At 50.8% G+C, this 27,040-nt stretch overlaps 1 protein-coding gene across 4 annotated transcripts in view; it reads right to left on the bottom strand.

Annotated features, from left to right (window-relative positions):
- Window positions 1-4,848: 4,848 nt before the first annotated feature.
- Window positions 4,849-27,040, bottom strand: part of AFAP1L2 (actin filament associated protein 1 like 2) — a 73,680-nt gene continuing 51,488 nt past the window's right edge. The window contains exons 5-19 of one of the 4 annotated variants that reach the window (XM_075504493.1): window positions 23,775-23,865; window positions 17,509-17,714; window positions 16,768-16,947; window positions 16,091-16,180; window positions 15,214-15,298; window positions 13,883-13,987; window positions 13,016-13,227; window positions 11,179-11,324; window positions 10,458-10,569; window positions 9,508-9,747; window positions 9,242-9,419; window positions 8,840-9,007; window positions 8,259-8,440; window positions 7,512-7,640; window positions 4,849-7,139 (exon numbers count right to left, since the gene is read on the bottom strand). In XM_075504493.1, coding sequence (XP_075360608.1) covers window positions 7,113-7,139; window positions 7,512-7,640; window positions 8,259-8,440; window positions 8,840-9,007; window positions 9,242-9,419; window positions 9,508-9,747; window positions 10,458-10,569; window positions 11,179-11,324; window positions 13,016-13,227; window positions 13,883-13,987; window positions 15,214-15,298; window positions 16,091-16,180; window positions 16,768-16,947; window positions 17,509-17,714; window positions 23,775-23,865 — 2,151 coding nt within the window. In that variant the 3' untranslated portion in view covers window positions 4,849-7,112. The remainder of the gene's footprint in view (window positions 7,140-7,511; window positions 7,641-8,258; window positions 8,441-8,839; window positions 9,008-9,241; window positions 9,420-9,507; window positions 9,748-10,457; window positions 10,570-11,178; window positions 11,325-13,015; window positions 13,228-13,882; window positions 13,988-15,213; window positions 15,299-16,090; window positions 16,181-16,767; window positions 16,948-17,508; window positions 17,715-23,774; window positions 23,866-27,040) is intronic. The other 3 variants (XM_075504490.1, XM_075504491.1, XM_075504492.1) reach the window with 3 other exon arrangements.

Below are 27,040 nucleotides of genomic sequence, written 5' to 3'. Positions count from 1 at the left end.
TCCATGCCGCTTTCTCCTCCGAATTTATTTGGAGTGATCTAATACGGTTTAGCTACATGGACATTTTTGTAGCCGCGTATTTTTAATAAGGAGAGGTTTGAAAAGGATTGGTTTTGCAAAAGCATTCAATGGTTCATGCAACTCCAAGGCAGAGCTGTGACAGTCAGGGTGTGTTGCTGTTTTTAGTAGGTGTGTTGGCTATTTTTCTCCTAGATTTGACCCAGGTCAAATTCAGTTACCCACTGGAAACACACCAGGTAAGGGCAATTCCCCAGTCATTTCCAAACAAATGTCTGGGCTCTTGTAGTCTCTGGACGGAGCCATGGTTTGTACCATCCCACTGGTCTTTGGACCTTGGTCTGTCTGCTTTCAGGTTTAACTCCATTCCTCCCCTCCCAGCCTCGCTCTTACCTGTCAGCCACAGTCTGACCTGGAGGGCACAGGACCAGGACAACCTCCTGAGCGGCTTGCATGGGTGCTGGGAGCAGAGCATGGCAGGCAACATGCAGGTTGGAGGAGGAAGAGGCCTGGACCTCTCCTCCCAGATCTCATCCACCCTTTCCTTTCTCCTCCTCCTGGCCACCTCTTTGCTCTCTCCTTTGCCAGGACATGTTTTTCTCTTATTCCTTCTTTTTTGCCCATTCCAGGTCAAGTCTCACCCCTCTTTTTGCTGCTATTTCCATGGCTTTGAGCTTTGCCATGTTGCTTTGCTCTCCTTTTGGAGCTGGCTGGAGAGAACAGGGTGCTTGTCCTGGCCTGAACCTGGATGGATGAGCTGAATGGCATTTCTGCCTCCCCTCGTTGTTTTAAGCTGATCTTGTCCTCAGCACAGCAGTGGTCTCTACAGCACAAGCTGGGCCTCTGGTGGGCTACGATGGCTCATGTGTCTTCAAAGAGTTTGGCCATGTGCCTGCATCCTTCAGAGCATCAGCCTCACTGGATCACTAGATCAATTTGCCCATGAAGCTGTCAAATTTATGTAATTGCTTCCCCAAGGCCCGTGGTTCACACTGTTGTGTTCTGTGCTGCCTTTCCCATGGCATCCATCACCTCAGGAGAGCAGGAGTAGCTCTGGACAGGGCTGAGGCAGAGACGTTAACTGTGACTGCCAGTGCTCGTGAAAATAGCATCTATTGTTCCCCAAAAAAGAAAAATCCCTTCACCCGGATGTCCTGGCCCCGTGTTTGAATAGTAACATTAGACGTACAAAGAGAGACACAAATTACTCCACAGGTTTGTTGTCAAATGAAGAATGATCAAAAGCACTCTTGAGGACAAAAGCTGGCACCGAGACAGAAGCAACAGTGTCATACCTTGTGGGAGAAACCAGGCTAGGAGAAAGGAGAATTTCCTCTTTCTTTTCACTGCCACTTTAGTAGATTGTCCGTGTCCTTCAGTGCCTAAGGCACAGCAAAATAGAGGCTTAGTTGAAGGGCTGACATTGGGGATAGAAAGAGAAACTAATCTATTAACGTTACTTAGGCATGGCTGTAGCTAAGCATTGCCTCTGCTGTAAAACTGTCAGTTGTCTCTTGTTGTAAGGAGAATGGGCTAGATCAGACTCACAGCTCACATCCAAAGATGTGGTTTGTATTTTATGGTGCAGAAGCACCCATGGAGGTGGCTGGATTCCAGCCAGACTGCTCTGAAAACTATTCCCAGCCTCCCTTGCGCATCCTCTGTTGTGTGAAGGGACGGAGAGTCCGTGACTTCTCACCCTCGCTGCCCTGTTATGTCATTGGGTTTGCACCTCCCTGGTGGTTTCTCTTCTACAGTTTCTCTAACACCATCATTAGTTCACTCCTCACAGGCGTTTGTCCTGTGCAGGATCAGTCTTCCCTCTCAAACGGGAGCATATTTACCTTGTCTGGCATGCAGCTCTGGAGTTGGGACGTGTTTTTCTAGCCTCATACGGGTGTTTAAAGCCTTTGCCTTGTATCTCTGTTGCCTGTAGGATAGTTTGTACAGTGCTGCTGAGCTCTTTGCCTTGTGGCAAATGTGGTTTGGATGTAATCTTTGTTTGCAAGTTCTTTTTATTTTATTATGTAGCTAGTAAGTACATTTTTAGAGTGCATGGGCTTTGCTGGGACAAAGGATGCTTGCCTAGGTCCTGAGCTGGGGGAAACCCTGCGTTTGTACCATCCTGCTGGTTTTAAGCACAGATAGACAAACCTCTCCGTGTGATTCAGGAACTGCAGACTGAAATCTCATGCTGGAAACATTTTAATGCTGGATGGGATACATCTAGCCCTGTGCATCAGTTTCTCAGGTATGGATGGTATGAAAGATTGGGAACTTATGGAGGAGTTTCGGGAAAGCTGCTTCCTAAAACCCAGCCCTTGGCCTCTGGGTGCATCTGGCTGAGGTCTCAGTGCCTGAAATGCCCCAGGGATCCCTGTGTGTCGGGCACCTACATGTGCTGTGACCATGACCTTCCTCCTAAATGTGCCTGAACACCGAAGCCTTGGATGATTGCTCAGACATGCTCTGGCAGCAGCAGCACCCACCAGCTCTCCTTTTGCAAGGACAAAGCGCTTTGCAAGGTAAGAAGGTGTCAGGGCATTGGGAGGAGATGGGAAAAGCTGAGCTGATAACAGGATATGGTATGGAATGGTCTTGGAGAAACCTGCTGATCCTATGGGCAAGCAGGACATTGCTGAGCAGTCATTGGAGCTGTTTTCTTTTTGTTTTGTTTTTCTTTTTAAAAATTTGAGTTGAAGATCCTGGCTAATTTCTAGACCCTTCCTCCTGCAAATTTTAGTTAAAAAAGAGTAAGTGACGTGGGTCTCTGACATGATCCCTTATTAAATTCACTGTCATATAGACTTGCTTTCATTCAATCAGAAATACTTAATGAGAACTTACCTGATGGGAGCTCATTCCCTTAAGGCTGGGTTGATGTTTAAGCCTGGCACAGCCACTGAGGAGGTGGGGTCCCTGTGAAGCCAGCACTAATCCTGTCTGGCATCGGGAGCGCAGAGGACGCCGTCTGTGCCAGGTCATCGTTAGATGTCTGGGCTGTTACTAACAGAGTCGTTAATTACTCTCACTCTGTAGGATTGCTGGATGAGCCTTGGCTGGTTGTGGGCCATGTGCTGACTTTAGGGGAGAGCCTGTTTCTCCTTTAAGAAACTGGGATTTAAATAAGTGCCATGAATTTCACCCCCTTTAGTCTTACCTTCCCTCAGCAAGCAAAATCATGCCTGTTTGTTTGAGTAAATGTGTTTGGTGCCTGTACTGTAAAGGCTGCAGCAGGGAAGCTGGGCTTCGGACCCTGCTGTGCCACCCTCCCTGAGCACCAACACCCAGGGCCAGCCTGTGAGAGGTACTGCAGCGCTGGCACCGGGTCTGCTGATGCTCTCCTTAAAGCCAGGCTGGCTTCTTCAGCTTGCTAAAAGCCTGCAATCTTATTCTCTTCAGTACAAGTAAATTAATTTGATTCATACCCACAGACAACTTCGTAAACATTCAGGCCAATTTCTCCACCAATAAGAGACGGAGTATTTTTTTTTCCTTTAAAATCTGGCACTTTACTTGTGTCGTAGTTGAAAATCAAAGTGCCTGCTAGCTCTCTTCATGTGCTAGGCAGGCTGGCGGGATCTCCCAGTAGCGATTGTAGCGTTGCTCTGTGTATCCAAAGCAAGAACTGGAGGTACTTAGGTGAGAAACTTCCTAAGAAAAATGGTTTGTAGCAGCAAATTTCCTTCCAGAAAAATATGGGCTTCTGCTTGTGACACACCATGGGCCCCATGGTGACCTGGCTGCATTGTGCACAGACGAGAATTACAATGGGAATAACTAATGAAGCAATAACTATAAGCATTAAATTGTACATTTTCCTTCAGTAGCGGTAGGAGCTCTGCCTCCCTACGCAGCCCTGTCTTTGGGCCCAGTCCTTCAACGAGGTGTTTTGTGGGATAGTGCTGCATTGGGTCGGGTACGAGGGCTTTGTGGTGCTCGGGTGAGCAAGCCCTTCAGTCTGGGTGCAGCCGTGACCCTTGGCAGCTGTGTTTGCTACCAGGATGCTCCACGGGGATGGAAAGGCAGAGAGGTGTGCTGGGGACAGCTGGAGCCGATGCCGAGGCATTATAAAGCAGCCGTAGGTGATGGGCAGCGCTGCTGGGGAAGGACAAAAGCAACTGCTGCTGCTCCTTCAGCTCACAAAACCAGCAATCCCAAATCGAGTTGTTCTTTTGGGATTCCTGGGCTCAGAGGCTGACAGGACGCTAACGGGCTTGTTGGCAGGTTTCCTAGGAAAGGAAAGGGAGCGGGACCTTCCCCAGGACTCTGCGCCTTCCCAAGCTTTCTGCTGGAGTGGAGCTAGTAGTGGTACAGCCACCAAAAGATATTTCACGAACGCATCTGGTTTGGTGTCTGTTCTGTAAAGACTGGCCTCAACCACTTTCTTTACTAACTCTTTTCCTTCCTTTCCAGCTAAACCCCATCCTGGTTTTCCCTTCAGTGACTGCAGCAGGCTCTAAGCATTGCACACAGTTGCTATCTAGTGGCCAGAGGAAGGTAGTGGCTGCATTTTTCTCTGCTGGTTTTGTGCAAGAGGACTGTGCTACTGAGGTATAGGCAGGGATCTGTTACATGTATTCATGCAAATTGTCAGTGTTATTGCTATTTTTCAGTGGGTTATCTGTCCGAAAATTTTTTTGGTTGACAGTGCAGTCACTGTAGAGAACTAAATTATTTAAGATATTGTCCACTGCAGTTGTAGACTGTATAGCTAAGGGCTTTGTAGTAACTAACAGGGGTTTGATGTGCTTGAAATCTTCTGGAAAGTAGAGCAGGGACAAGTGACATTACAAAGAAAAAATACTGGTAACATAATATACTCAACATTTTATTATAAAACCCTCTAAAGCGCCACTTTATAGGTCACAGTTACAACAAAGGAAATGCCTTGAGTTAGGAAAACAATGGGGACACAGAGACATTGTTTAATGGTTCTTGTCTGGGGAATGTGTGTTGCTCAGGACTTGTTTACCATCCCCTGATGGAGATATCCCAGCAGGACCACCGAAGCTGACTGGGCTGTGGTGCGGAAAGCAGAGCTGCTCTCGTCCATCGCTGTCTCAGTACCACTGTGAAACGTCTGGACAACTTCTGGAGGACGACAGCGGGGTGTATGGTGAGGGCACGGTACTACACATATATTTAGGGTGTAGAGAGGGTCTCCTGGCACCTCATGATGGGGCAAAACAAAAGCTTCATGGTGTCCATGGCCTCCGTGTGCTTTGGAGTGGAAAGTCTCCTGGGTCCTGAACCAGAAGTTTCAGTGGTTTATTTGCATGAGTTTTTCCTATGTGCAAACCTTGCACGGGGACAGGCGTGACACCTGGGGCCAACAAACTCCTCCTGAGGCCTGGGATTAGCAAATTCCTCCATCTGCACTGCAGCAGACTTTAAAAGTAAAGAAAAAAACCCAGGAGTGAGGGCACCTTTCTTGCCTCCAGGATATCCTGACCAAGTGCTTTGCTGCAGCCCAGCTCTGTGGCAGCGGTGAGCAAGCCCAGAGCCCCTCAGCAGCACATCCTCACTCACCCCAGTGCCACCACCAGCACCAGGTGGCACCCCCCCAGCTGTTGGGCCTTCGTGTGAAGAAGGAGCATCCCTTTAGAGGTGGCCTCAGGCCTGTCAAAGGTTAGGAAGGTACATTTTGCCTGTCTGTGTTTACCTTGGCTCTGTATGATGCTCATCAGTGCAGCTGCAGGACCCCAGGAACAACCCAGCCAGGGTACTGGTGCTGCTTTAGCTTTGCCAGGCTGGAAAACAGCTGCAGCCCCTGCACAGTCAACCCAGTTACTGAGCCTGGGCTCCAGGACCATCAGAAGTGTCTCCAGGCCATCAGACGTGACAGCAGGTTACAGGGAGGAGAGGGTGCGTGGATTTCTGACACCCCCTCTGCACCCCTTCAAATGTCAATGTCTCTAAGTTTAGCGGTCCCAAATGTCCAACATCTTTCATTAGAAAGCTTGGCTAGGGCAGAGAGGGGTGGGCTTTGTGGGCCACACTGCCAAGGCCCAAAGGCTATATTGAGTTTAATAATTTGGAAAGAAGGGTGACAGCACCACGCCGGCCAGCTGTGGGGAAACTTGGCCTGCCATCGCTCTGTGGGGACCAGAGAGCATCAGCAAAGTGGTGCTCACAGCCAGGGTAGGAGCACGGGGATGGCTTTACCTCCCCTCCCCTTGGAAAGGGCAAGCCCTGAAGGGTGCATCGGGATCCAGCTTCCCCGTCCAACAGAGTGCGCAGGCCTGGGCCTTTGATAAATTATTAACAAGCATTCAAATACGATTATTTTTTTTTCAGAACAAACTCCTCAGGTGAAGTAGATCAAGATCTTCGAGAAAATTAACTGAATCTGCTTAGCAGATCTTCTTTGCCCAGAGCTCTTGGTGCCACCAGTCTGTAGCACAGCTTACAGCACGAGAAGGTGAACAGGGATCTTTCTCGATATTCTGGCAAATCTGCAGTAGGCTGGTAGGAGTAAGCACATGCTGGGATGCATCGGGACACCGATTAAAAATCCCCTGGACAGGCTGCTGTGTGCTTCTCATTCATGTCTCAAGCATTGCTCAGGCATGGGTATTGCCCTTGACTGAAGGCTGGATGATCTGCAGCTGAGTGATGACTGGCAGCAAGGCAGGTGAGACTTTAGTTGACTGCAATTTGCCACAACAGGTTAAAAACCACCAGGGTATAAAGAATAGCGGAGGCCCCTTCTGAACCCACTACTGTCACTAATATAGAAACCTTAATAACTCATTGATAAACCCTCAGAGTAGAAATACACAAAACACCCCTATGTACAGTAACATTCTTGTTTACATCAACTGGGTTAGGAATTTGATGCAAGGATTGCCACTGGTTGTTATTGTTTTAGCTACGTGATTGGGACTTGTCTGGAAAGAGCAAGATCATTTGGAATAATTTGTATCGGCAGCTGTTGACCCCATTGCTGCATCTGAGCAGTTGGCGCGACGTGGAGGAGGTGCTTGGTGTGTGGTTGTGTTGCACGCCCAACCTCCACCTACAGATGATTGAATCCCCTTAGCCATGCATGGGCAATTCTGGTCTTAAGTCCATCTCTGAAAAACGTGGTTCTAACTAGCTCCCTTCTTCTCCCATTCCTGCCAAGGAATAAAGGCAAATTAGTCAAAAGGCAAATCTGGCAAGCCACAGTAGCCGTAATGTGCACAGGATCAAGCCGATCATCTGGTACCCGAGTGTTTTTGGCTGCAGGGTGGGTCAGGGATGTCTCTGTTACAAGCAATACACACATTTATTCATTTAAATTGCAGCCAGGGCGAGTCCAGGTGAAAAGACCAGAGGAAAACCAGGCTGGCCTGCTCTAAGTGGTGCTCGGTCAGGGGTGCTTCCCAGACCGAGACGTGAGACCCCGCACAGCCCCGTCCCACCACAGCCAGTCTGCTCCACTGCTGGGAGGGAAAAACAGCGGCTGTCCCAGATGGATTGTTCTCCTGTACCAATTGGCGCGTTACCTTAGCTTTCTGTAGGACCGTTCCTTTCCCTGTCACCATGACGGATAAAGGCCGGTTTTTTAAAGCCGTTGCCGAATTGACTGGTGAGTTCTCCACGCTATTTGCCGGACTGGCACTTTTTGCCTGAATCTACAATAAAAATAATAGAAATCGTGATGACTTCAGACTACTGAGAGAGATTGCCGCCTTTCCCTACCATCTCCTAGAAAGCTCAACAGTCACAGCCCGCTTGCACTGAGATGTGTTTTTCAGTGACATGCCAATTTTGAAACACCACCAGGATGTGCGTGTGTGGTGTGTTTGGGTGTTGAGGACTTGAGCAGAGGTACAGAGCAGGGCTCAGGCGGTGTTCATCTCCATGTCATGGGAACCAAGTTCCCAGGAAGGAATTTAGATGCCTGAATCTCCCCCCAAAGAACACCCCTTGGCTCAGCTGAGCACGGAAGGAGCTGGGCCCAGACCTGCATGGCCCCGGAGGGTGTTGCTGAAGGTCCCACAGGGAACCTTCTGAGCCCGAGCCCCAGCCCCTTTTCACCTCCCCATCACTGCTGTTACCTATTTATATAATTGTTTTATTATATTATATATAATAACATAATACTTAGAGAATATATAATCTATGAATGTATATAATATTACATATGATAATAATATAATATTGTTATTATATTACTAAGCAGGCTGAGACAGTGTGACCACTGAGCTGCCAGAAAGCTGCTGTGCATCCCAGGGGTGCCCCCCACGTACCCGGGGGGCTGCATTCTCCAGGTGCGTGGTGTCCACTGCAGTGCCCAGTGTCACAGGGCCAGACTCTGCCTTCTTCAGGTTCTCCTTCACCTCTACCAGGCTCAGCTCCAGGTCCACCCTCTGGCTCTCCTTCCTTTTGCACTCTTCTTCTATCTCCTTCAGTCTCTGCTCCAGGATCTTGTCTGCAAAGGAAGGGATTGCTCAGTGCGGGCCGGTTCCTGGGTGGCCAGTGCAGAACTGGGGTGGACACCAGGCACTGGTGGGAGCTCTGCACGGCACCTCCTCGGCACACAGCTCGGGGGGGCTGCAGGGGACTTAGGGAGCTTGTGAGGGGAGCAGGAACTAGAGCGTGTATTACTCCTATACATTTTCCTTATATCTTGCCCCAAAGGGACCGTGACAGAGTGAGCTCTTGCTTTAGTGTGATTTGGGCTACGTGGTTTGTCTCGGAGCGCCAGGTCTCCCCACTGCTGGAGGTGCAAAGCCCCTTCTGGTCCCAGGTGGGCTAGGTTCATCACCCTCTCCTTCCCCATGGTCCCACCTTGGCTCATTTCCATGCATCACCTCTTGCCCCACTCTACCTGTGCTGCCTGCAAGCATTTCCTTCAGCTCCCGCTTCTCCTTGCGAAGCTGGGTGAGCTGAGCCCGGATTTCATCCTTCTCCTTCTCCAGCCGCTCCTTCTCCTCTGTAAACCGCTTCACCTCCACCTCCGTCCTGTTCTTGCCCAGCTTGGTTTCCACTGCTGCTGCTGGAAACAACCCACCAAAACAAGCTCAGCCAGGGAAAAAGTGGGAGGGAAATGTTTTCAGGAGCTTGGAAGCAAAATGGATGAGGCTTAGGAAGGTCACCAACCAGGAGATGCATCAGGGGCACCACAAAGCTATCACAGAACAGGGCAAAACTCATGCCTGGAGCACCACTTCTCCTCAAGCCCCTGCAGCAGCGGGCACCCACCGGGCGCCCACCCGTGCAGCCCACTCACCCGGCAGCGGCAGCTTGGGCCAGTGCGCGGGCACCAGCTGGGGACTGCCCGCCGTCACTGTGCCCGCCGGCAGCTCGGGGGCCGGCGGGGGGAAGGCAATGTTCTGCTGCTGCGTCTGGATTTTGATGGCGGGCATCCGTGGTGGCACCTCATCGGGCTCCGGCTTCTCTGAGTGTTTCTGGGGGGGAAATGAAGTGGGGTGATGTGGTGGGGGGAACTGGCTCGCTGATTAAGCCTGGCCCTGCCACCACCGTTCAGGACCGTACCTGCTCCGAGGTCTCCGTCACCTTACTACAGGGCTCGGCTTCCTTAGCCACAAGGTCTGTCTCAGCTGTGCTCTCTGCTGCAGCCTTGTTGGCAGCCCTTTCTAAAGACGGTGAGCTGAGGGGTGAAGGCTGGCATGACTTCTTGCCAGCACAGTGTAGGAAGGACTTCACTGGAGTGAGATCCAGGTACACTCTGTCTTGGTCTCCCTCCAGTTTGCTCTCACTCTTGGGTACTTCTTCCTGCAAAACGAGAATGTTCCTATGAAAAGGGACCATCTGCTGCAGCCAGAAGTACAGAAAACATCTCGCTGCAGAGCAGCAGGATCTTGGGCAATCTGGAGTATTTTCCATAAACCTTAGAGGAACTAAAACCCCATTCTCTAAGTCATTCCATACAGGGCTTTTTGGTGTACTGAAGGAACGGCCCCTCCTGCTCTCCTTCAGTAGGTCTTTCCAACAGTAGCAGCAGCCCCATGCAAGGATCTCACGCTGTTGTACATCTAGCAGCCCCTGCCCGATGCTTTGCCTTTCCCAGGGTAACAAGTCCCATCCTCAGCATGGCCCATCTTTCTTGTCCTTACATGCAGGACTTGCTCTCACAGCTGTCAAAAGGAATTTTGATAGACTGGGCTCCAAACGATCCACTATCTATCACCAAATAATCCATGCTGTTTGCTGACAGAAACTGTGGGATTTTATCCCAGCTGCCCGAGGATCCCTACAGCACGTTGCTGGAAACCTCTCTCCCATTCCTTAGCGACTCCCCTCCAGCACCCGCTTCTGCTCCACTGCAAAAGCCTGGATTTCCCCAGGGGCTGGGAATGCCCTTTGCCGCAGTTTGGAAGCCCTCCCCCTTCGCTGCTGGAGACTCCCCCTGGCCAGATGTTTGCTCATGGTCTCCGCAGAGCTCGCTGCAGCGGGGCGGCTGCCTGCAGCACCGGGCATCTTACCGCAGGCAGGTCTGGCAGATCCACGTCGTCGTACAGCTCCTCCTGCTGCATCCTGCCCTTTGGCAGGTTGTCGATATAGGTGTTGGGCTCAGAGTACTTCCTCTGCATTAAGCTGTGAACAGGCAGCGGGACATCCCATCAGGAGGGATTGGTCTTGCCGTGCAGCCATGCTGTGCTGCATTTTGGGGCATCTGAACACAGCGGTCCTGGGGCCTGGGCAGGGCCATGCGGCCAAACGCAGGAGATGAGAAGGTAGAGCTGCGGAGCAATGTGATCACTGCTCCTGTTGCCCATTAAGCAGCACACACCAGAGCCGGGCTACATTTCCCCTCAGCTCTTTCCTTTCCTGCCCAGCCCTCGGGCACAGCACCACAGCAGCACGACCGCCCTGCCCCAGTGGCATGGTGAACTGCATGGCTGGGTGCCCACAGCCCCGCACCCCCAGCCAAACCCACGCCACCAACCTGCCTTTGCAAAAGCCACCTGGGCACGTGCCCCTAGCCCCATGGCAAGCTGCAGCTCAGGTGAGATGCGTCATGGTGGGACAATGACAAGTGCTCTCCTGTCCCACACTGAGCTTCCAAAGAAAGCGACTGAGCTGCAGCCACGAATTTACCACCTATTCCCATCGCAGCCAACCTCCCGCAAGCGGAGGGACCCCCGCTCCGGCTTGCTTCCCCTCCACCAGTCCCTGCAGTCCCATGCATTACTGCTGACGTACAATAAGGAGTTCTTTGCGGCGCTCACGATGCAGGAAACACGGTCAGCATCCACGTAATCGTAGGTAAATTCCTCTGGGTCTGTTTTCGAACCTGACTCTGACAGGAGAAGACCCAGCCAGTGGCCCATTTCTTCTGAGGACTTCGCCTACGAGGTGATCAGACAGATAGTATGGGTTGCAAGAGCAGTCTGCACTCCCACAGCTAATGCAGGCTTAGCCTTGGGTAGGGAAGTATGCTAGCAGTCCTCCGGCCTTGCAAGGGGAAAGATGAACGGCCGGGTATTTATATTAAACCTGAGAGCGCATTAAAGAAGAAAGAAGTACCACTCTGTGTATGGACTGATTTGCAAAATTGGAAGATATATGAATGCAGCTCTTTGCTTAACTCCTTCCTAAAATTTCTAGTCAGTCTGCATTTTCCTTTTAATGGTGATCAGCTCAGCTGCCTACAAGAGCAAGAGAAGAGAAGTGTCTGGGGCTGGAGATGCTGTGGGAAGCTGGCTTTGGAGAGGAAAGCGTGTGGGTTCTATTCTGCACCAGCAGAGCGCAGCAATGGGATTGCCAAACACAGACGTGCAAGGAGACCCAAGCGCACCAGGGAGCCTGCGAGTTCCTGATGCCAGAGCCCAAACCCCTTGCAGGGCTGTCTGCACAGGGGAGAGGGGAAGGGAAGAGCTTAACGTGGGATCAGAGAACATCAAAGAGACGGTCTCGCTTTAACATGGTCGGTACCAAATTCCCAGCTGCAGTGAAAAGTCTGACATTTTGCAAAATGAAGAGTTAAATATGGTGCCTTGAAGTCAGCTCTAGCAAATATCCACATGCATTTCCCGGTAGTGGGGGACTTCTACCTGAAGCAAGAAGTGGGCGGATGCAGCCATCTTTTGCATTAATTTGAGGAGCTAGAGCAGTAAGCACAAAGTAAAATTCAGGGCAAGTGAATCCCAAACTGGAAAGTATATTCTAAGCTTTCAATCTGTTTTATTTAGCAGAGACTTCAGTCCCTGGGAAGCCTGCCAGCCAGCCAGCCTGTACATTGAGTCTGACATCCCAACAAAATACAGATTCTTCCATTCACAAAATGTAAATTTTCCCAGCACCTCTTCTTCACATCTGTAATTAGGCAAAATTTCTTAGACACAGACATACCCTGAATCAGAAGCTAAACAAAAACACCTTCAAACTTCATGGCAGGCCCTCAAAGTCAGTTGTTTAGCTATAAATATTCCACCCACTGGAAAAATACAGGAAATTGCTCACATTGTCCACCTCCTACTATAATCACGCTGTCGTCAGAGAGAGCTAAGATTAGAGATAAACAGTCCTGGATGCAGGCAAAGGAAAGTAACAGATGGAGATGAAGTCACTTGCACTTTCAGGGGCAGATCTGTGAGCGGTTTACTTGGGATGCATGACCCATGGCTTTGGGACTCTGTTTTCAGAAGGAGTTCTCTGTTCTTCCTAACCACAGACTTAAATCCCTAAAGTGGCATTCCTCTCATCTAACATTAACCATCTGAAATGCATGCCATATAACTTAATCATCCAAGGTTATAGTCAGTGGAGAGAGATGGGCACCTCCAGAGGACCCTTCATCCCATCCTAAGATGAGTGCCTAAGATGAAGGCTGAAGGCACGAGCGTCAGACACAGCCTGGGTTACCAGCTAGGTGGGACACCTTCTAGGTGACCACAGGCAGATGAACCAGAGTCCCACACTTCAGGTTCTGTTTTGCTGGACTGAGGGTTCCTCTGGAGGACCTCACCAGCATTTAGGCCTACTAAGACACCCAAGCTGAAGGCTTAAAGCAGAGCTTTCTTGGAGATATACACCCTACCTCCAGAATGACCCGTTCTTCCCCGTTGTGCAGGATGCGGAAGGAGTAGAGATGATCAGGGCTTGGCTCTGGGATAATTTCACAACCTGCCAAACTCAGGGGCTGCTGAGCCAGTTTGCTTCGGTTCTTGTCCTGGTAGAAATGGAGGTGACCGTCTTTTATCTGACACCAACGGGACTTCCACTGGCTGTTCACTAGCACATTCAGGTAACCTGCAAGCAAGCACGGGTTACTTAGGCACATTTTCCACCCCCCGGGGAGAGGGAATCCAAACTCATTTGTGTGCATGGGGATGTCTGATGGGTAAGTTCCAAGATCACTGCACAACACAAAGCCACAGGCAACAACAAAGAGCAGAAACACAAAAACAAGCTGTCCTATCCATACAAAACAGGGTGAAAAGGGTAAAAATCTGTTCAGAATGAGACCCTCGAGATTCAGGTTAGGTTTGGAGCAGCAAGTTGGTTGCAGATGGTTGGACAAAGTTGGTCCCAGATGGTGAATACCAGCTGACCCACACAACTCCCTCCCTGCTGACTGCTGCACCTTGGGCTGATGCCCGGGAAGAGCAGCACAGATGCCCTCTGCGTGCATGTCTGGTACTACCTGCCCTTCCTCTTGCATCACCCTGTGAGCTATTGCCCACCCTTGTAAGCCACACCGTCACCTTAACGTGTAAGAGGCACCACAATCCGCATGCGTTTACTGTCACGGCCCAAGCAGACCGTGGCCTCGTTGCCTCCCCCAGCAGGACAGCCTGCCACGCGCGTGTTTGAGGAGGAGGAGGATGCCTGGTGCTCATCCTGCCCTGCACACCGAGGTCCAGCCCTCAGACAAGTCCCTGCAGGGGCTCATGCTGCCACTTACTTGAAGTCTCCAGGGATCTCTCTGGGCTATCCATGGAGCTGGATTTTTTCCTCCCGAGGTTCATCAGGTTGCTCAATTTCAGGCCAGTTGTGCCCTTCTTCTTAACTACCAGGAAAGAAAAAGAAAAAGATATATGCGTGGCTTTCCCAACTCACAGCCATACACACAGCCAGCTGTCCCGGCTAGGTGTCCTGCCCCAAAGCTGGCCGCACTGCCGTCCTGCACCCAACCGCGCTGCGGCACGCGCATCCCTTGCAGAGGGCAAACCTGCGACGTGGGGACAGGCTGTAATAGTCCAAAGCCCAGGGAGATGATGAGCAAGATGGCACCAGTAATCTCAGTTAAGTGGTCTGCTGAACATACTTAATCTATATTGCTTTAAATTTGGGTTAGTTCTGACCCAACGCCAGTCGCTGCAGGAGCTGTGGGAAGGCTGTTTGCACAGGTCTTGCTGTGCAGGTGCCAACCTCCCTTCACTTTCTTACACTACAAAGAATTGAATTAAAAACCATTACCCATAAATATTTACTGCATTCAAGTTTTTTCCTTTCTAAAAGAGGGACTCAAGATGGGGAGGGGGAAAGCTTACGCCCAAAGAGCCTCTTCAGCATTTTCCTACCGAGCACATCAGCCAGTGCGTGAATGTGGCTGTGTAATCATCAGGTAATCCTGGTAAGAAATCAAGCTGGATGTTTTTAGTCTGGATTTTCCTTCCCACTATCATAACGAAATGATGAAGTCCCAGTGTAGAGGGACTCAGCAGCTGAGCTCCATCTGTTGGGTGACTCCAGTGAGTCCTCAGCATGGATTTCTCTTTCTCTCTCTCCAATATATAGATGGGTCCCACCGTCCTTCTAATAGAGCATCTCCTCTTTTAGATGGGAATGCAGCTTTAAACCCAGAGTCGGATGCCCTGGTGTGAAGGTGTAACTCTCCCATTGGAGACAGCTAAGCATTTCACACAGGTACTCCAAGTTTCTCTGCAGACATCTCTGAGGAAAGTCACTTAGGTTGAATTTATGCCATCTCAAACTGTCCCAAAGTGACTTGCCCAGAGTCACCCAGGATCTCTGTGGTAGGGCAGGTATCACACCCAGGTTTCTCAAGCCCTGTCCTAACTCTGTAACTGCTGAGAAATCCCAACATCCACCTGTCGCGTCATTATGGAAAAAAAGCACTGAAATCAAATTCACAGGCAGTGAATTCACATGCAGCTTTCACCCTGCATCAGGTCAGTTTGAGGTGGCGGTGGCAGGAGAAGCTACAGACACCCTCGCCACATGCAGGGTCGATGCCCTGGTTTCCCTGTCATTCCCAGGGTGAGGTTTTACCATCTTTTGTCTCGGCTGTCTCTGCGTGGCCGTCCGTGCTGCTCCCGCTCTCGGAGGCTGCAGAGTACCTCTCAGATACCTCCACCTGTCAACAAGCACCAGACACAAGCTCCGCAGATGCACACGATCCATTCCTCCAGCCAGCACCCGCTGCAAGTGCCTTTTTCCCCCCCTCCTAAATTACAAGGTCCCACCCTCTCTGTAGCAGATGCTTTCACACAGACATCCCCCGCCCGCTCACCCACGCCGTGCCCTCCCCATCGTTTCTGAGCCTGGTGTGGGCAGACCCAGCACATGAACCGCCCGGCTGGGCTCGCCTCTGAGGCAATGCGGTGGCACCACTGATGCCACCCTATGGGCTCCTGCCCTGCAGCCTGGCTGGTGGGGCATTTGCCAGTCCCCATAGAAGGGCACGGGCAGATGAATTGGCCAGGTGCCCAAACAGGTCCATTTTGGGTGTCCGCCAGAGACTTATGAAGGTTTATTTTTTCTCCCACTGTTTTGGAACAAGCTGCCCCCAGGGGAGTGTCACCTAAACCTGGCGTAGAGACTGGCCCAAGCCCTGGTGTCCAAGGGTCTATGTCCCTTCCAAAGCTCTTGGTGAGCACAACTGCCCTGTTGGATGAGATAGTGGCTGCTGCCCTGTATGGAGGAGAGCCCAATGCCGAGTCAGTTTTGAGGGAAAGATGTGGCAACAAAATTAAGTTTGCAAAGGAAAATTAAGATTGTTCCAATAATGCTCCTTACACTTGTATCAGTCTGGTTACGCTCATATCAGTCTTTGCTCAGGTAACATTACTGCACCTACAACTATTATTTATTAAAGTAACAGTGGAAAAGCCCAAGCGCTAGTTCTCTGTGTAGAGACAAGGTGTACCTTTGGGTAACTGAGACGCTGCAAATCTGGGATGTACTGGTTGCCTTCACCGCCTCCTTCGCACAGCAGACCGCTGGTCTCCTGGATTACCTGTGCAGAAGGGGAAGCCATAGCCTGTGAGAGAGCTGCAGTAACGGGATCAATACTTCTCCCCCACCCAGGACAGGCAAAACCACAGCAGCCTGGGACACCCATGGTTTACGCTCCCTGCGACCCCGGGGACTCTCCTGGTGTTGCAGCAGGCAGCCAGCACAAACTGCCGGATCCAAGTCAGCCGGGGAGAGGCTGCCAGCAAAGGCAGCCCTGGCGCCTCGCAGCCCCGCTGCCGCCCCAGGATCTGCAAAGGCTCCTTCTGCTGCTGCTGTCTCAGGGAAAGGGCCACATCTCCCCTTCCTCAGCCAATTCACGTTGGGCACCCACCCCAGACACCCCTCCTGCTGCAGCAGCTGGGCTGGGAGGTCCCTCCGCAGCCTCCCGCCTGCAGAAGGCGGCGGGGAGCTGCAGGAAGAAGCTGTCCCGGGACATGGAAATGAAGTGGTGTATTTGTATATGGGCTTGCAGTGAGGAAGGGAGCCAGGGCACACAAGGACAGGACTGAGATAAGAGATGGTCTCCCAGCAAAGCCAGGGTAGAAGCACGGGAGCACCAGTGGGGCAAGCCCCAAAGGTGCCACTGACCCTGAGCCACTGCTCTGCCTGGTCTTTACTCTGCAGCCCCAGCACGATGACATCGGCGTTCATGGGGATGATCTTCAGTTTGTGCTCTTTCTTCCTCACTTGTTTTTCCTTGTGAACGACAGTGCAGCCCAGCAAATTCACGTCGAGCTGAGGGCTGTGGTCTTTGGAGCTCTTGTAGCACTGGGGAAGGAAGATGGGAGGGCAGGTAAGAGCCTGAGGAGCAGCCTTCCCTTTCACTCGCTGGCATGAACTCAACCCTAGAAGTGGCTCTGTGCAACCACACGCATTAAGCGCACTGAACACAAGAAGGTCCTATAGGTCCTACAAGGCTGCGATGTCTACACAGACTACACGCAGGACATCTCTATATGTATACACATCTACGTACATGTGTATATAGTCTGAAATACCTCTCACAGATACTGCTAGAGAGTCAAATATGTGGTTAGCCAGTGGGATAAGCATCCCTTCTGCTTAGCCACCTCAAAAAGCATCTCTAGGCATTTTGGGAGTTTGGGATTTTGGCCACAAATGTGCCCTTGTGCCCCCCACAGCAGCCCCACGCCCACATCCCTTCTGAAAATCAAATGAGATCCCCAGATCTCTGGGACATGTTTTTTGAAGCATTGCTTCTAGAGGTACTTTGTTTTTGCCAGCTAGTTAACATGGCCTGAGGTGCCACTTCCCTCCCCAGCTCATGAAAATAGGTTGTTTTAGGCAGAGAGTGGAGGATCTACCCACCAGCAATCTGCTGTCCTTGATAACACACAGCTGTTTTGCCCACTGTCCCAGCCACTTCTTTCTCCACAGGAATGCACAGATGCGGGCGTCCTTCATCAGCTCAATGGTGGCCTCCGTGGATGGCCACTGATGGGTTGCTGACTTGCCTTTGCTGCTCTCTTCTTCATCATAGGATTCATAGGAGCTACTAACAGCTTCACCATCTTCTATAACAAAAGCAAAGCTCTATCATCAAATACATTTCTAGGACAACTCTGAGCCTATTGCTTGCCTCAGCCATGCTCACACATGCAAAAGCTTCCAGCGTAGGGACGTGTCTTTTGAGGCTCTCCTACAGGAGGATAATCAACAGGAAAATAACCCTCATAGATCCTTTTTTCTTTCTAGCCCAATATTAATCTCATTGCAATGTTTTGTGCCCAATAGTCTCAGTTAGCAAACACTCAAAAGACACTTCTCAGTTGACCACAAATTCGAGAACATTCCCTTAGACATTTTCTGATGTTTGTTGCTTTTTTCGCCCAAAGATGCTTTTTCTATTTTCCACTTCAAGCCAAACACTCACAATTTTTAAGGCAACAGCAAGCTACAATCAGCCCTTGTCCTCTGAATGTCAGAAGTAAAAATGGTATTTGCAAGGCCATGCAGAAAGCAATGATCTATTGTATTTGAGATGCCATTCCACTTTCCCTTTCTGGGCTAACAGGTCTCTCTACTCAGCATCTAAGGGAGAGCAAGGGGCTTTGAAGTAACACACTGTTGCAGCAGCAAAAATTAGTCATAAGTGGCAGCTGTAAATAATACTAATCACATTTTTCATGTTCATTCTTAAATGGATTGCTACGTTATTAGGAGGAGTTGGGATTTTCAATACCCAGCTCTAATGTGTTGTAGGTATTGGAGTTTTCAGCTGATAGGAACAGCTGGTCATTGGTACCAGACTCATCAGAAACAGTGAAAATGTTCCCACTGATTGCAGGGGAATTTGCAATGCTCTGCTGGCATTTACAGTACAGCTCTTATTTCCAAGGTAGGCTCACATAGCAAGATGGTAAGATTTGGGCAGCATCTGTGTAGGGTTTTGCATTTCCTACCAAACAGCACGGAGGAATATCGTTAAGTTTCTCTCGCCCGAATTTAATCTAATTTTGATTCTCATCAAATCTTAATATCCACATAAAAGTAACATTATCAGATTGGTGCAAAATAAAAAGAGGAAAAGCAGCCAGAAAAGAGGGGGAAAAAAGCATTAGGAACTTCACTGAAGAACATTTCTTAAGCTGGGTTTATTTGTTCTTAAAATAAAAGGAACTGAGATGCAGCAACAAAGCTACAGCCCAGTAGCTTTACTGGGCTTTCAACCCCAGTGAAATCTCACTTTATAACATCCCTCAAGTGATCAAAGCTTCACCAATTAAACAAACTTATTAAAAAGCAAATCCTCCCTTTCAAATTCTCTGAATGGTGCTGACAGCACACTACTGGCTCACCACCTCCACACCCTCAACGTATTGGACTGCCCACCTTTTGCGGGAAAACATTACCCCCCAGTGCATTATCACTACGCGGACCTTGTCCACAGGCACCCTGGGCAGAAATTCAGACGAAGTAAAAGTGTTGAGGTTTCTCATCCCTAGAAATACCAAGAAGCTGAACCTCTGCACTGCTAGGGACCCTTCCTTATGCAGCAGCAGCAGCAGACAGGATGCCTAAGGGAACCTCATCTTCTAAATCTCCCCCCTTACCAACATGGGGCTATTGCTAACTGCCCCTCTGGCCCCTTTTGGGTGTCTTGGGTGCCCCTCACCTCGGCATTAGGTCTCAGGCTGCTACCTTTCTCCTGAGGGGATAACACTTTTCTTCCATGCTCTCCGTGGGAGCCCTGGCTGCTCTTTTGTGCATCAACCACAACCACAAGTGCCTCATGAGATGAGCTCTTCTCTACTTGAAGACCTGCAGCCGTTGCTGGCCCAGTGACACTGCTACGGCCTCATGATGGAAAGGCGTTTTCCAGGCTGTGTAGTTGGCAAACTGGGACAAACCTTGCTTGGGTGACTTGAGACAACACTGTTGTCACCACTAAGGCTCACTCAATCCCAAGTCATACAGCTCAGGCACTTCAGTACAAGTTCTCCATTTCCACCTCCTGGCAGCTTCAACTAAGACCACAGCTTTATCCTCTCATTGCCGTGACATCGGCGGCAGCCATGTTCTTGGATGTCTTTAACTAATCCACCTCTGCTTTCCTGTTTGTCTTCCCACGACCTCCCAGGGAGCTAAATCAACACCATCACGCAGGAAGCTCCAACCACCTTTTACGCCAGAGCTGCCTCTGCCCAAGCAGAGCACCTTCAACATTCGCCGAACGGCTACTTGTCAATACAGCCAGCGTTACCACATATCAGCTCCACATCAGTGGCCAGAACCAGGGGAATAAAGGCTAGGGAAGTTCTCTTCATTGTCATCTTGAGTATGGGGAAGAGCACACAAAAATGCTGCCTCGTGTATATCCAGCATGGGCAGAGAAAGGGGAGAGGTGGTTACCCTCCATGCACGTAATGGGCAATACCAGGGGTAGGCACCTCATCATCTTTGCTAAAACTGAGATAAAAAAAAAGGCACTTCAGGTTCAGAAAGCATGCCATACCCATCGTTATTGTGGCATAAATAACGCCCTCAGTAACCTGCAACCCTGGCTTGGGTCCAGCCGCAGCAAGCCTACCAAAAACACCTGCACAGTCAAAAGGAAAGAGAAAGGGAGACAAAGAGAGAAAGCCACAGATAAGCAAATGCGGAGAACAAGGGTGTCAGTCCGGCTCGGCCCCGCGCTCCCCCCCTGCCTGGTGAGGCTGCCCCGTCCCCGCTGCCCACGGAGGAGCACGCCCTGCGGTGAGACTTCAAACAGGGACAACTTTTTCAACCCATCCCCTCAAACAAGGCAATTCCCTTTAAAACAGAATCATTGTCATCGTAATTAAAATCAGCCAGGGAAGATGAGCTGTTTCAGCCGGAATAATTATTGCTCAGTTGGCAGTCGCGTTGCCCCTTGCATTTTCACTCTGTTTCTTATCGCACCCTTCAATTATGCAAACGCAGCCGAGGACGAGGGCCATAACGGTTTAACACATTTCAACCCAGGAGGAAAGGGAAGCAGCAGCATTTGCCGGAGATGTAAAATGAAAGGCAGAGGCGTCCCCAGTGGAGAGGCGGGAATCCTGCTGATGAAAGAGGGACCCCGAGACCCAGCGGTCTCGCCCGCCCACTTCATTTTAATTAATTCACCCACGGTTTGTTACAGTGCCTTGCAGTCCCACCTCTGACGCTGCACGAATCCTCTATCTCCTCAGCCCATCTGGAGGCTTGCTTTGATGTCCTTTCTTGGCAGTGCATCCACTAATTTTAGGGATGTTCCTATTTTTGTTTGATTTCACTACGCCCATGTGTTTGGAGATGCATGGGTGTCTTCCAAGGCTCGTGCTGTAATTCTGTCAGAAACACCACCACAGCTCCCTGGACCGCCGGCCCCTTCCCTCCCCAGCTTGTGGGGAGAGGGGGGTGAGCACAGAGGGCTTGGGGGGTTACCAGGGTCAGGCTTTAGCGTCTTTGGCCAGGGCAAACCCATGCATGTCCAGGCTGCTCCTTAGCAACAGCGGTCACACCAAGGTCTCAAGGCATCTGCTAGCAATGACCATCGCTCCACGTAGGACAGGTACGGGGTACTATTACCATCTGATAAGGCGAGAGGGGGAAAAAGGGACGGGGAGCCCAGTTTTGTACTTGTTGAACCAACGGGCAGGATGGAGACCTGCAGGTTTGCCCCACGTGCCGTGGGATTTGGAGCCTGATCTCTTGAGGCAAAGCAGGGCACCAGCAGCTTCCCAGCACTGCTGCCCGACCTACCCTCCGCACGGCGTGCCACGCTTCACCATCCTCCGACCCCCCACAGCCTCCTTGTGCCACGTACCTGCTGCTCCACGTCTCTCCCTGCTCCTCCTTCCCACTCACCCCAGGGCACCGCCTCAAACGCGAGCTTGCCAAAAAGCGCAGAGATTCTCGGTGACGCGATGCCACCTTCCTTCTCACGCAAACCACCTTGAAAGCCATCGGCATTATGGCACGCCAGGTGGTTTGTGTAGAAGAAGGGACCTGCTGGGGCCTGCAGAGGGGACCGGCGGTTGAGCAGTCACAGGAGGCAAAGGCACCGCACTCCTCGGCGGCGAGGGACTGCCCGGGCTTGCACGTCCCACCTCTGCTCGCTTCACGGGCTCCCATCTCCGCTTACCGCTGCGATACTGCTCGGTAAAACACGGAGCCCGCTGGTCAAACAGCTATTCACAGCAGCCACAGACTGCCCCACTTTGGCAGTGCTCCCCTCATATGGGGTTTTTTTCTCTCTTTTTTTGACCATGCTGGCAGGGCTCTGATCTCTCGCTTCCTTAGGCATCTGACTGGCCTGGATTTCAGTGGGTGGCGGGTGTATTTGCATCTTTGAGCAGCAGGTTACCAAGGAGAAGCAGAGGTTTAGGCCGGGTGTGTGCTTATCGCTCCTGCCAGCCAAGGCTCTGAACGCAACACGAGTTTATGGAGCTGCCTGGATAACGTAACCTGGTTTTCCCAGCACACAGATCCGTGGCCATACTCCAGCTAATCCGGTGTATGTCTTTACATGCCACGGCTCTTAGGGTGTTATCCTCTTCCCAGTGTGCAGCAGAGGAAAAAAAAAGTCCATTTATCTTACAGCACAGGCAACTGGAACCCCCCCGCGGGGATGAGGCTGCAGTGACCTGCGCTGCCCGGGCTGCGGGAGGGCTTCACCCCCTGCGCCCCGCACACCACAGCCCTGCCCTCAGCCAAACAACCCAGGGCGTTTCGGCAGAACCGAGCTGGCACCTAACTACACACGGCAGAGCTGGGGGACCTCTCCTCCGCACCAAATGGCACGTTTCACCCCGGCCGTGATGAGCCTGCACCTTTTCCCACCCGAGCCGGGCACGATCTTCCTGTTCACTGCTGTAATGCGGTTGCAGCCGATACAGATGGTTCAGGGAAATGAAGATCTTTCTACATCTCCCTTTTCCATTTAGCACTGTAACTCCTAAGCCGTTGTGAGAACAGTGACCCACAACGGAGCTACGAGCTGTCCAGGAGGGCATATTCGGATACATCAACCCCCGGCCACTTCAAGCAGTGGCACCACTGGTGCTTCCCTGCCAGGGAGCTTCAAAGCCTGGCGGTGCGCACTGGGGCCGGAGAGGACTCGGCTTCTCTCATGAACAGCTCGGATTCAACAGCCAAGGGTTTCGATGCAAATCTTCTACCCTTAACTCTCACTCCTCTGCTTGCCTCGACGCTCCCTGCTCAGCTCTGCCCCACGCTGCGTACATCATTGCACCCTACTCCGCCGCAGTCGAGGCTGATGAGCAGAGATCTGCTTCTGCAGCAGAGCGATATTATCTGTCTCATTTGGGCTTAAATGGATTATATAGCGATGACAAGATCAGCTCTGCTTTTAGATCAGAGGGAGGTAATCTCCCATGAAGGGTGTTCACCGGGAGAAGGATGCACGAATACATCTTAAAAAGTGAGAACCTGGGAGCTCTGCCTGCGCACGGCAGTCTCCTCCCGAAGGGGTGGGGAGCCCACCGGTGACAGGTATCGGTGGCACTGCTGAGGACACGGCTGGGAGGTGCCGACCCAGCCAGCGAGCGAGTGTGCGCAGAGGGAACCTGCACGCTGTCCCCTGACATGAAGTGTGGCTTTTTAATCAAGTTTACAGATGGCTAAACTGCCACAAGAGACAGAGCTGAATAAATAGCCAATTATAAAAACGGTTATCACGGCTAACAGAGCAACGGTGTCAGGGATTTTGAGCCCCAAAGGGACGATTAGAGCACTAGGACATGAACGCAAGCCACCATAGCTTCACCATGCCTCAATAGAAACCTGCGTTTGACTACAGCCTATCTTCCAAAAAAAATCAAGACAAAGAGAACCCACAATGGTTGATAATATTTTACAGTGATGTTATATTAACCCAGGCGTGCTACTTATTTCTACAGGAAAGTTAAAAATCTGAGTAATTCAGGAGCCTTTTCTTTCCAACTAGCATTAGATCTGTAATTTCAAGTGTGACCAGCATCAGAAAACAAATTTGTCACACAAGCTGTAAGAAGTGTCCACACTTTTGTTTACTCGTTCTCATAAACCTCAAGTCCTCTATCTCCCACGTGAACCCCCTGCCCCCCCGAGAGTTAGCTGTGATATACCATTTAGAGAGACATCATATGGCTCAGCCTCTTCATAATATCCCTCTGGGGATTCCATCTTGGGGACCGGAGGTTGTTTTGTTTCGGGAATCTGCAGAATAAATAAATAAAAGCAGCATGATTTAAGGTAAAAACAGATACTTGGAAACAACGGGGCATCCTTTTTATTAGCACTAAAGTGCATCCTAGTGGATGAGACCTTTTAGATGTGTACACCAGGGTTTTCATGTAAACTGGTTGAGATGACAGGGAAGAAAGAGACTGCTGAGGGTTTCCGGTGTACAGTTAGCTCAAATATAAAGGAGTTCTTTGAAATTACTGTATAATTGTGCCATAAATATTATTTTCTTTAATTTTGCTGAAAGCCCTGGGAAGATCAACTCATGCATTTCCTCAAAAGCAGCAATTCCAACCCATTGGCCTTACCGTGAACTGGGACTCCTGCCTGCTGCACTGGCCCCCCTAAGCTGCTCATCGTAACTGGGGACGATCCTCTGCGCTACTGATTATCTTAACAGGGAACCAGAAGGGCAGGCATTTGGTGCAATCCTGGCTTTACACTGAAAAGCATAGCCTCAGCGATCGCTGGTCGTGTCTCCAAGTCTCTGACTGATAGCAAACCAACAGCTAAAAATCTCTGCTTTAAGAACTATATCAGGGATCTTTAATTGTGCTCTGAGCAAAAAATGAAGGAAATGGATAAACAACACTGATGGAAAATAAGCCTTTGAAAAGAGTCCAAGTGTTGGAAAATCCCTGTGGTGCCTGCCAAACCCCTCCCTAAACACAAGCAGGGGCTGGCAGGAAAAACAGTGCCTTGATCCTTTAGAAATATCAACACATGAGAAAAAAAAAAAAAAAGGGAAACTAAGAAACAACCTTTTTACTTTTCAAGTAATTCACATGGCTGTTGAACGTGAGACAGCGGAGCCGGAGATCACAGTTAGACAAGTGCACAGCTTACACTCTTCCCAAAACGTGTGGCATCCCATCTCCCATCATGACCCGACAGTAGCATCCCCCTGTTCCCCAGTGAGGTGTCCTCTCTCCTCGCCCAGGCCAAGCCACCCCCGGTCATCTGACAGCGGTATGCTCTGGCTCACACCGCTTCAACTGGCTTCTGACCGAGACCTGTGCAAATCCTGGATGGGACGTTCATCATGTGCAGGGCTAAAGCCCCACTCTTCTCTGGAGGACAGGCAGAAGAGCAGATCTCTCTCTGCAGAGACAGCAATGTTGAAGATCATGGATCATGCATGGTCCTTCATGCCAGCCCATATGATTGCTCCTGGTGGCCTGGAGAAGAGGGGCCAGCTGGGCACCAGCACTGCAGAGCAATCTAAGGCAGGATCAGTCCCTTTGCAGGTCATGCCAGCATCATCAAATGTAGGTTCAAAGCTGTCCATGCTGCCCTGGATATTTCCACCAAGAGGTACTGCTGCCCAGAAGCAGAAAGGAAGCTTTGAAGAAAAAGATGTTCTGGCCAGCAACTGCCCGTGAAGGAGGATGCCACTGAGCCTGTGGGACCTAGGTACCCTGACCACACCGGCCAAAATCACGCATCTCTGCTCCCACATGGGCACGCTGCACGCGGCTCTGCCAACCTCGCAAACTTCTCAAGTGTCTTGGCTGAAAACTCCTTCCTACATGGGTCTGCCAGATGCTGTGAGCAGACTCTGAGCTTGCTTTCCAGAGCCATGTAGCACACGCTGCCGGAAAACACTTGCCTCCAAACACTTAAAGGTTTAGGAATTTGTCCTAATGTGTTAAATTAAAGAAATAAAAACAAACGTAGCCACTCCAAAGCTTTACTTAATCCCTTCCCTGGCCGGGGAATGTGTCTGCAATTGTCATCTGTGGTGGCCTCCTGCGTGTAGCCAGCTCACATTGTGCTACAACCATGAACAAATTGCCTACACAGCGAAACGCTGTGGGTTTATTTGACACCATCCCACAAGTGTCAGGGAAGGAGGTGGGGGGAAAGGGGCTGCTCTGTTTTGTTTCCTACAGACAATGGAAGCCAACAGGGACTAGGTGGGACTGCACCTCAGCTGCCCCAGAAGTTATTTTTTTCTCTTCTCTTTCCCTAAAGGCATGGAGTTGTTTTGTAGAGACAAAAGAGCTTAAGTCAAAGAGTACATGCTGAGTTATCTAACCCCGGCTGGTCCTTGCAGAACATTTGCCTGTTGCATTATGGCACAACGGATCATGCAAATAAAACCATCTTGGGCATCCGCACCGCGTGACTTTCTCAGCGCGTGGCTGCGGAAAGCAGCAGAGCTGCCAGGGCTACCGCAGATGAAAGGTCACCGATGTCTGAGCCACAGCCTGTGGGACTCATTGTTTAAAGGTTACTTTGGGACAAATCCAAGGAAATTAGTGGGATCCAGCTGGGCCACCCCTGTTAGGTTGCCCGTTGACTGCTGGTGTCAGTGAATACCAGGGACAATCTGCTGTGCAGAGCTTTATCATCAAATTTCTCCTAATGCCTCAAAAGGCAAGCGCAGAGCAACACCACAGGGTGCCTTAACATCACCAAACCACAGAAAATTCTACAGAGCTAAAATAGATATATTCTGAGGTCCTCTCCTAACCTCCCCGTTCTGTGTAAGGAGCTGCGCTCTCTCCTCCACTGCCCAGGTGGTCATGGCTCCTGCCCGCGCTGGGAGCAGCACACACGGACAGGGAAGATTCATTTCCCCACAGCAGCAGTTCCCACACACTAACTGGGACCACATTAAAGCTCTCCCCAGCCCTGGTCTTTGAAGTAAGCTCAGATATCTTTGCTGCCACCAGCTCACTGGCACTCAGATGCTCACAGTGAGGAGGTACTTGATTGCTTCATCCAAAGGAGGTTAGCTCCAGTGGTAAGCAGGTGGGAGAAGGTAGTTCCCAGCACAGGCCTGGGAGAAGACGGATGGCTTACCTTCTCAGCTAACATCCAAGACTATTCTTTAATAATTCCCTCATTTAACTTCCTGATTGCCCTGTGAGAAAGCTGGGCTGCACCAAGCACAAGCATAGATGCCTTGGGGACACCCGGCTGCTGCTTCCCCGGTCATGCCTTCGTTCCACTGCACCACCATCCTCCTGCCCACGTCCCTGCCATGGCCGCCATCCCTTCTGGCTTTGAGAAACCCAAAGCCAAACAGCGTTTTCTGCTCTGGTCGCTGCTCCCAGGTGACTATCCCCGGCCGGCTGTGCGGGCAGATCCCCCCAGGCTGGAGCAGCTCCCAGCAGGCAACCGCGCTCCGTCCAGGTGCTTG

Source organism: Mycteria americana, chromosome 6 (genome assembly GCF_035582795.1).
Source record: "Mycteria americana isolate JAX WOST 10 ecotype Jacksonville Zoo and Gardens chromosome 6, USCA_MyAme_1.0, whole genome shotgun sequence".
In the NCBI taxonomy this organism is placed as follows: domain Eukaryota; kingdom Metazoa; phylum Chordata; class Aves; order Ciconiiformes; family Ciconiidae; genus Mycteria; species Mycteria americana.
Note: the sequence above shows the minus strand (reverse complement) of the source record. Positions and strands in the feature narration are given on the sequence as shown.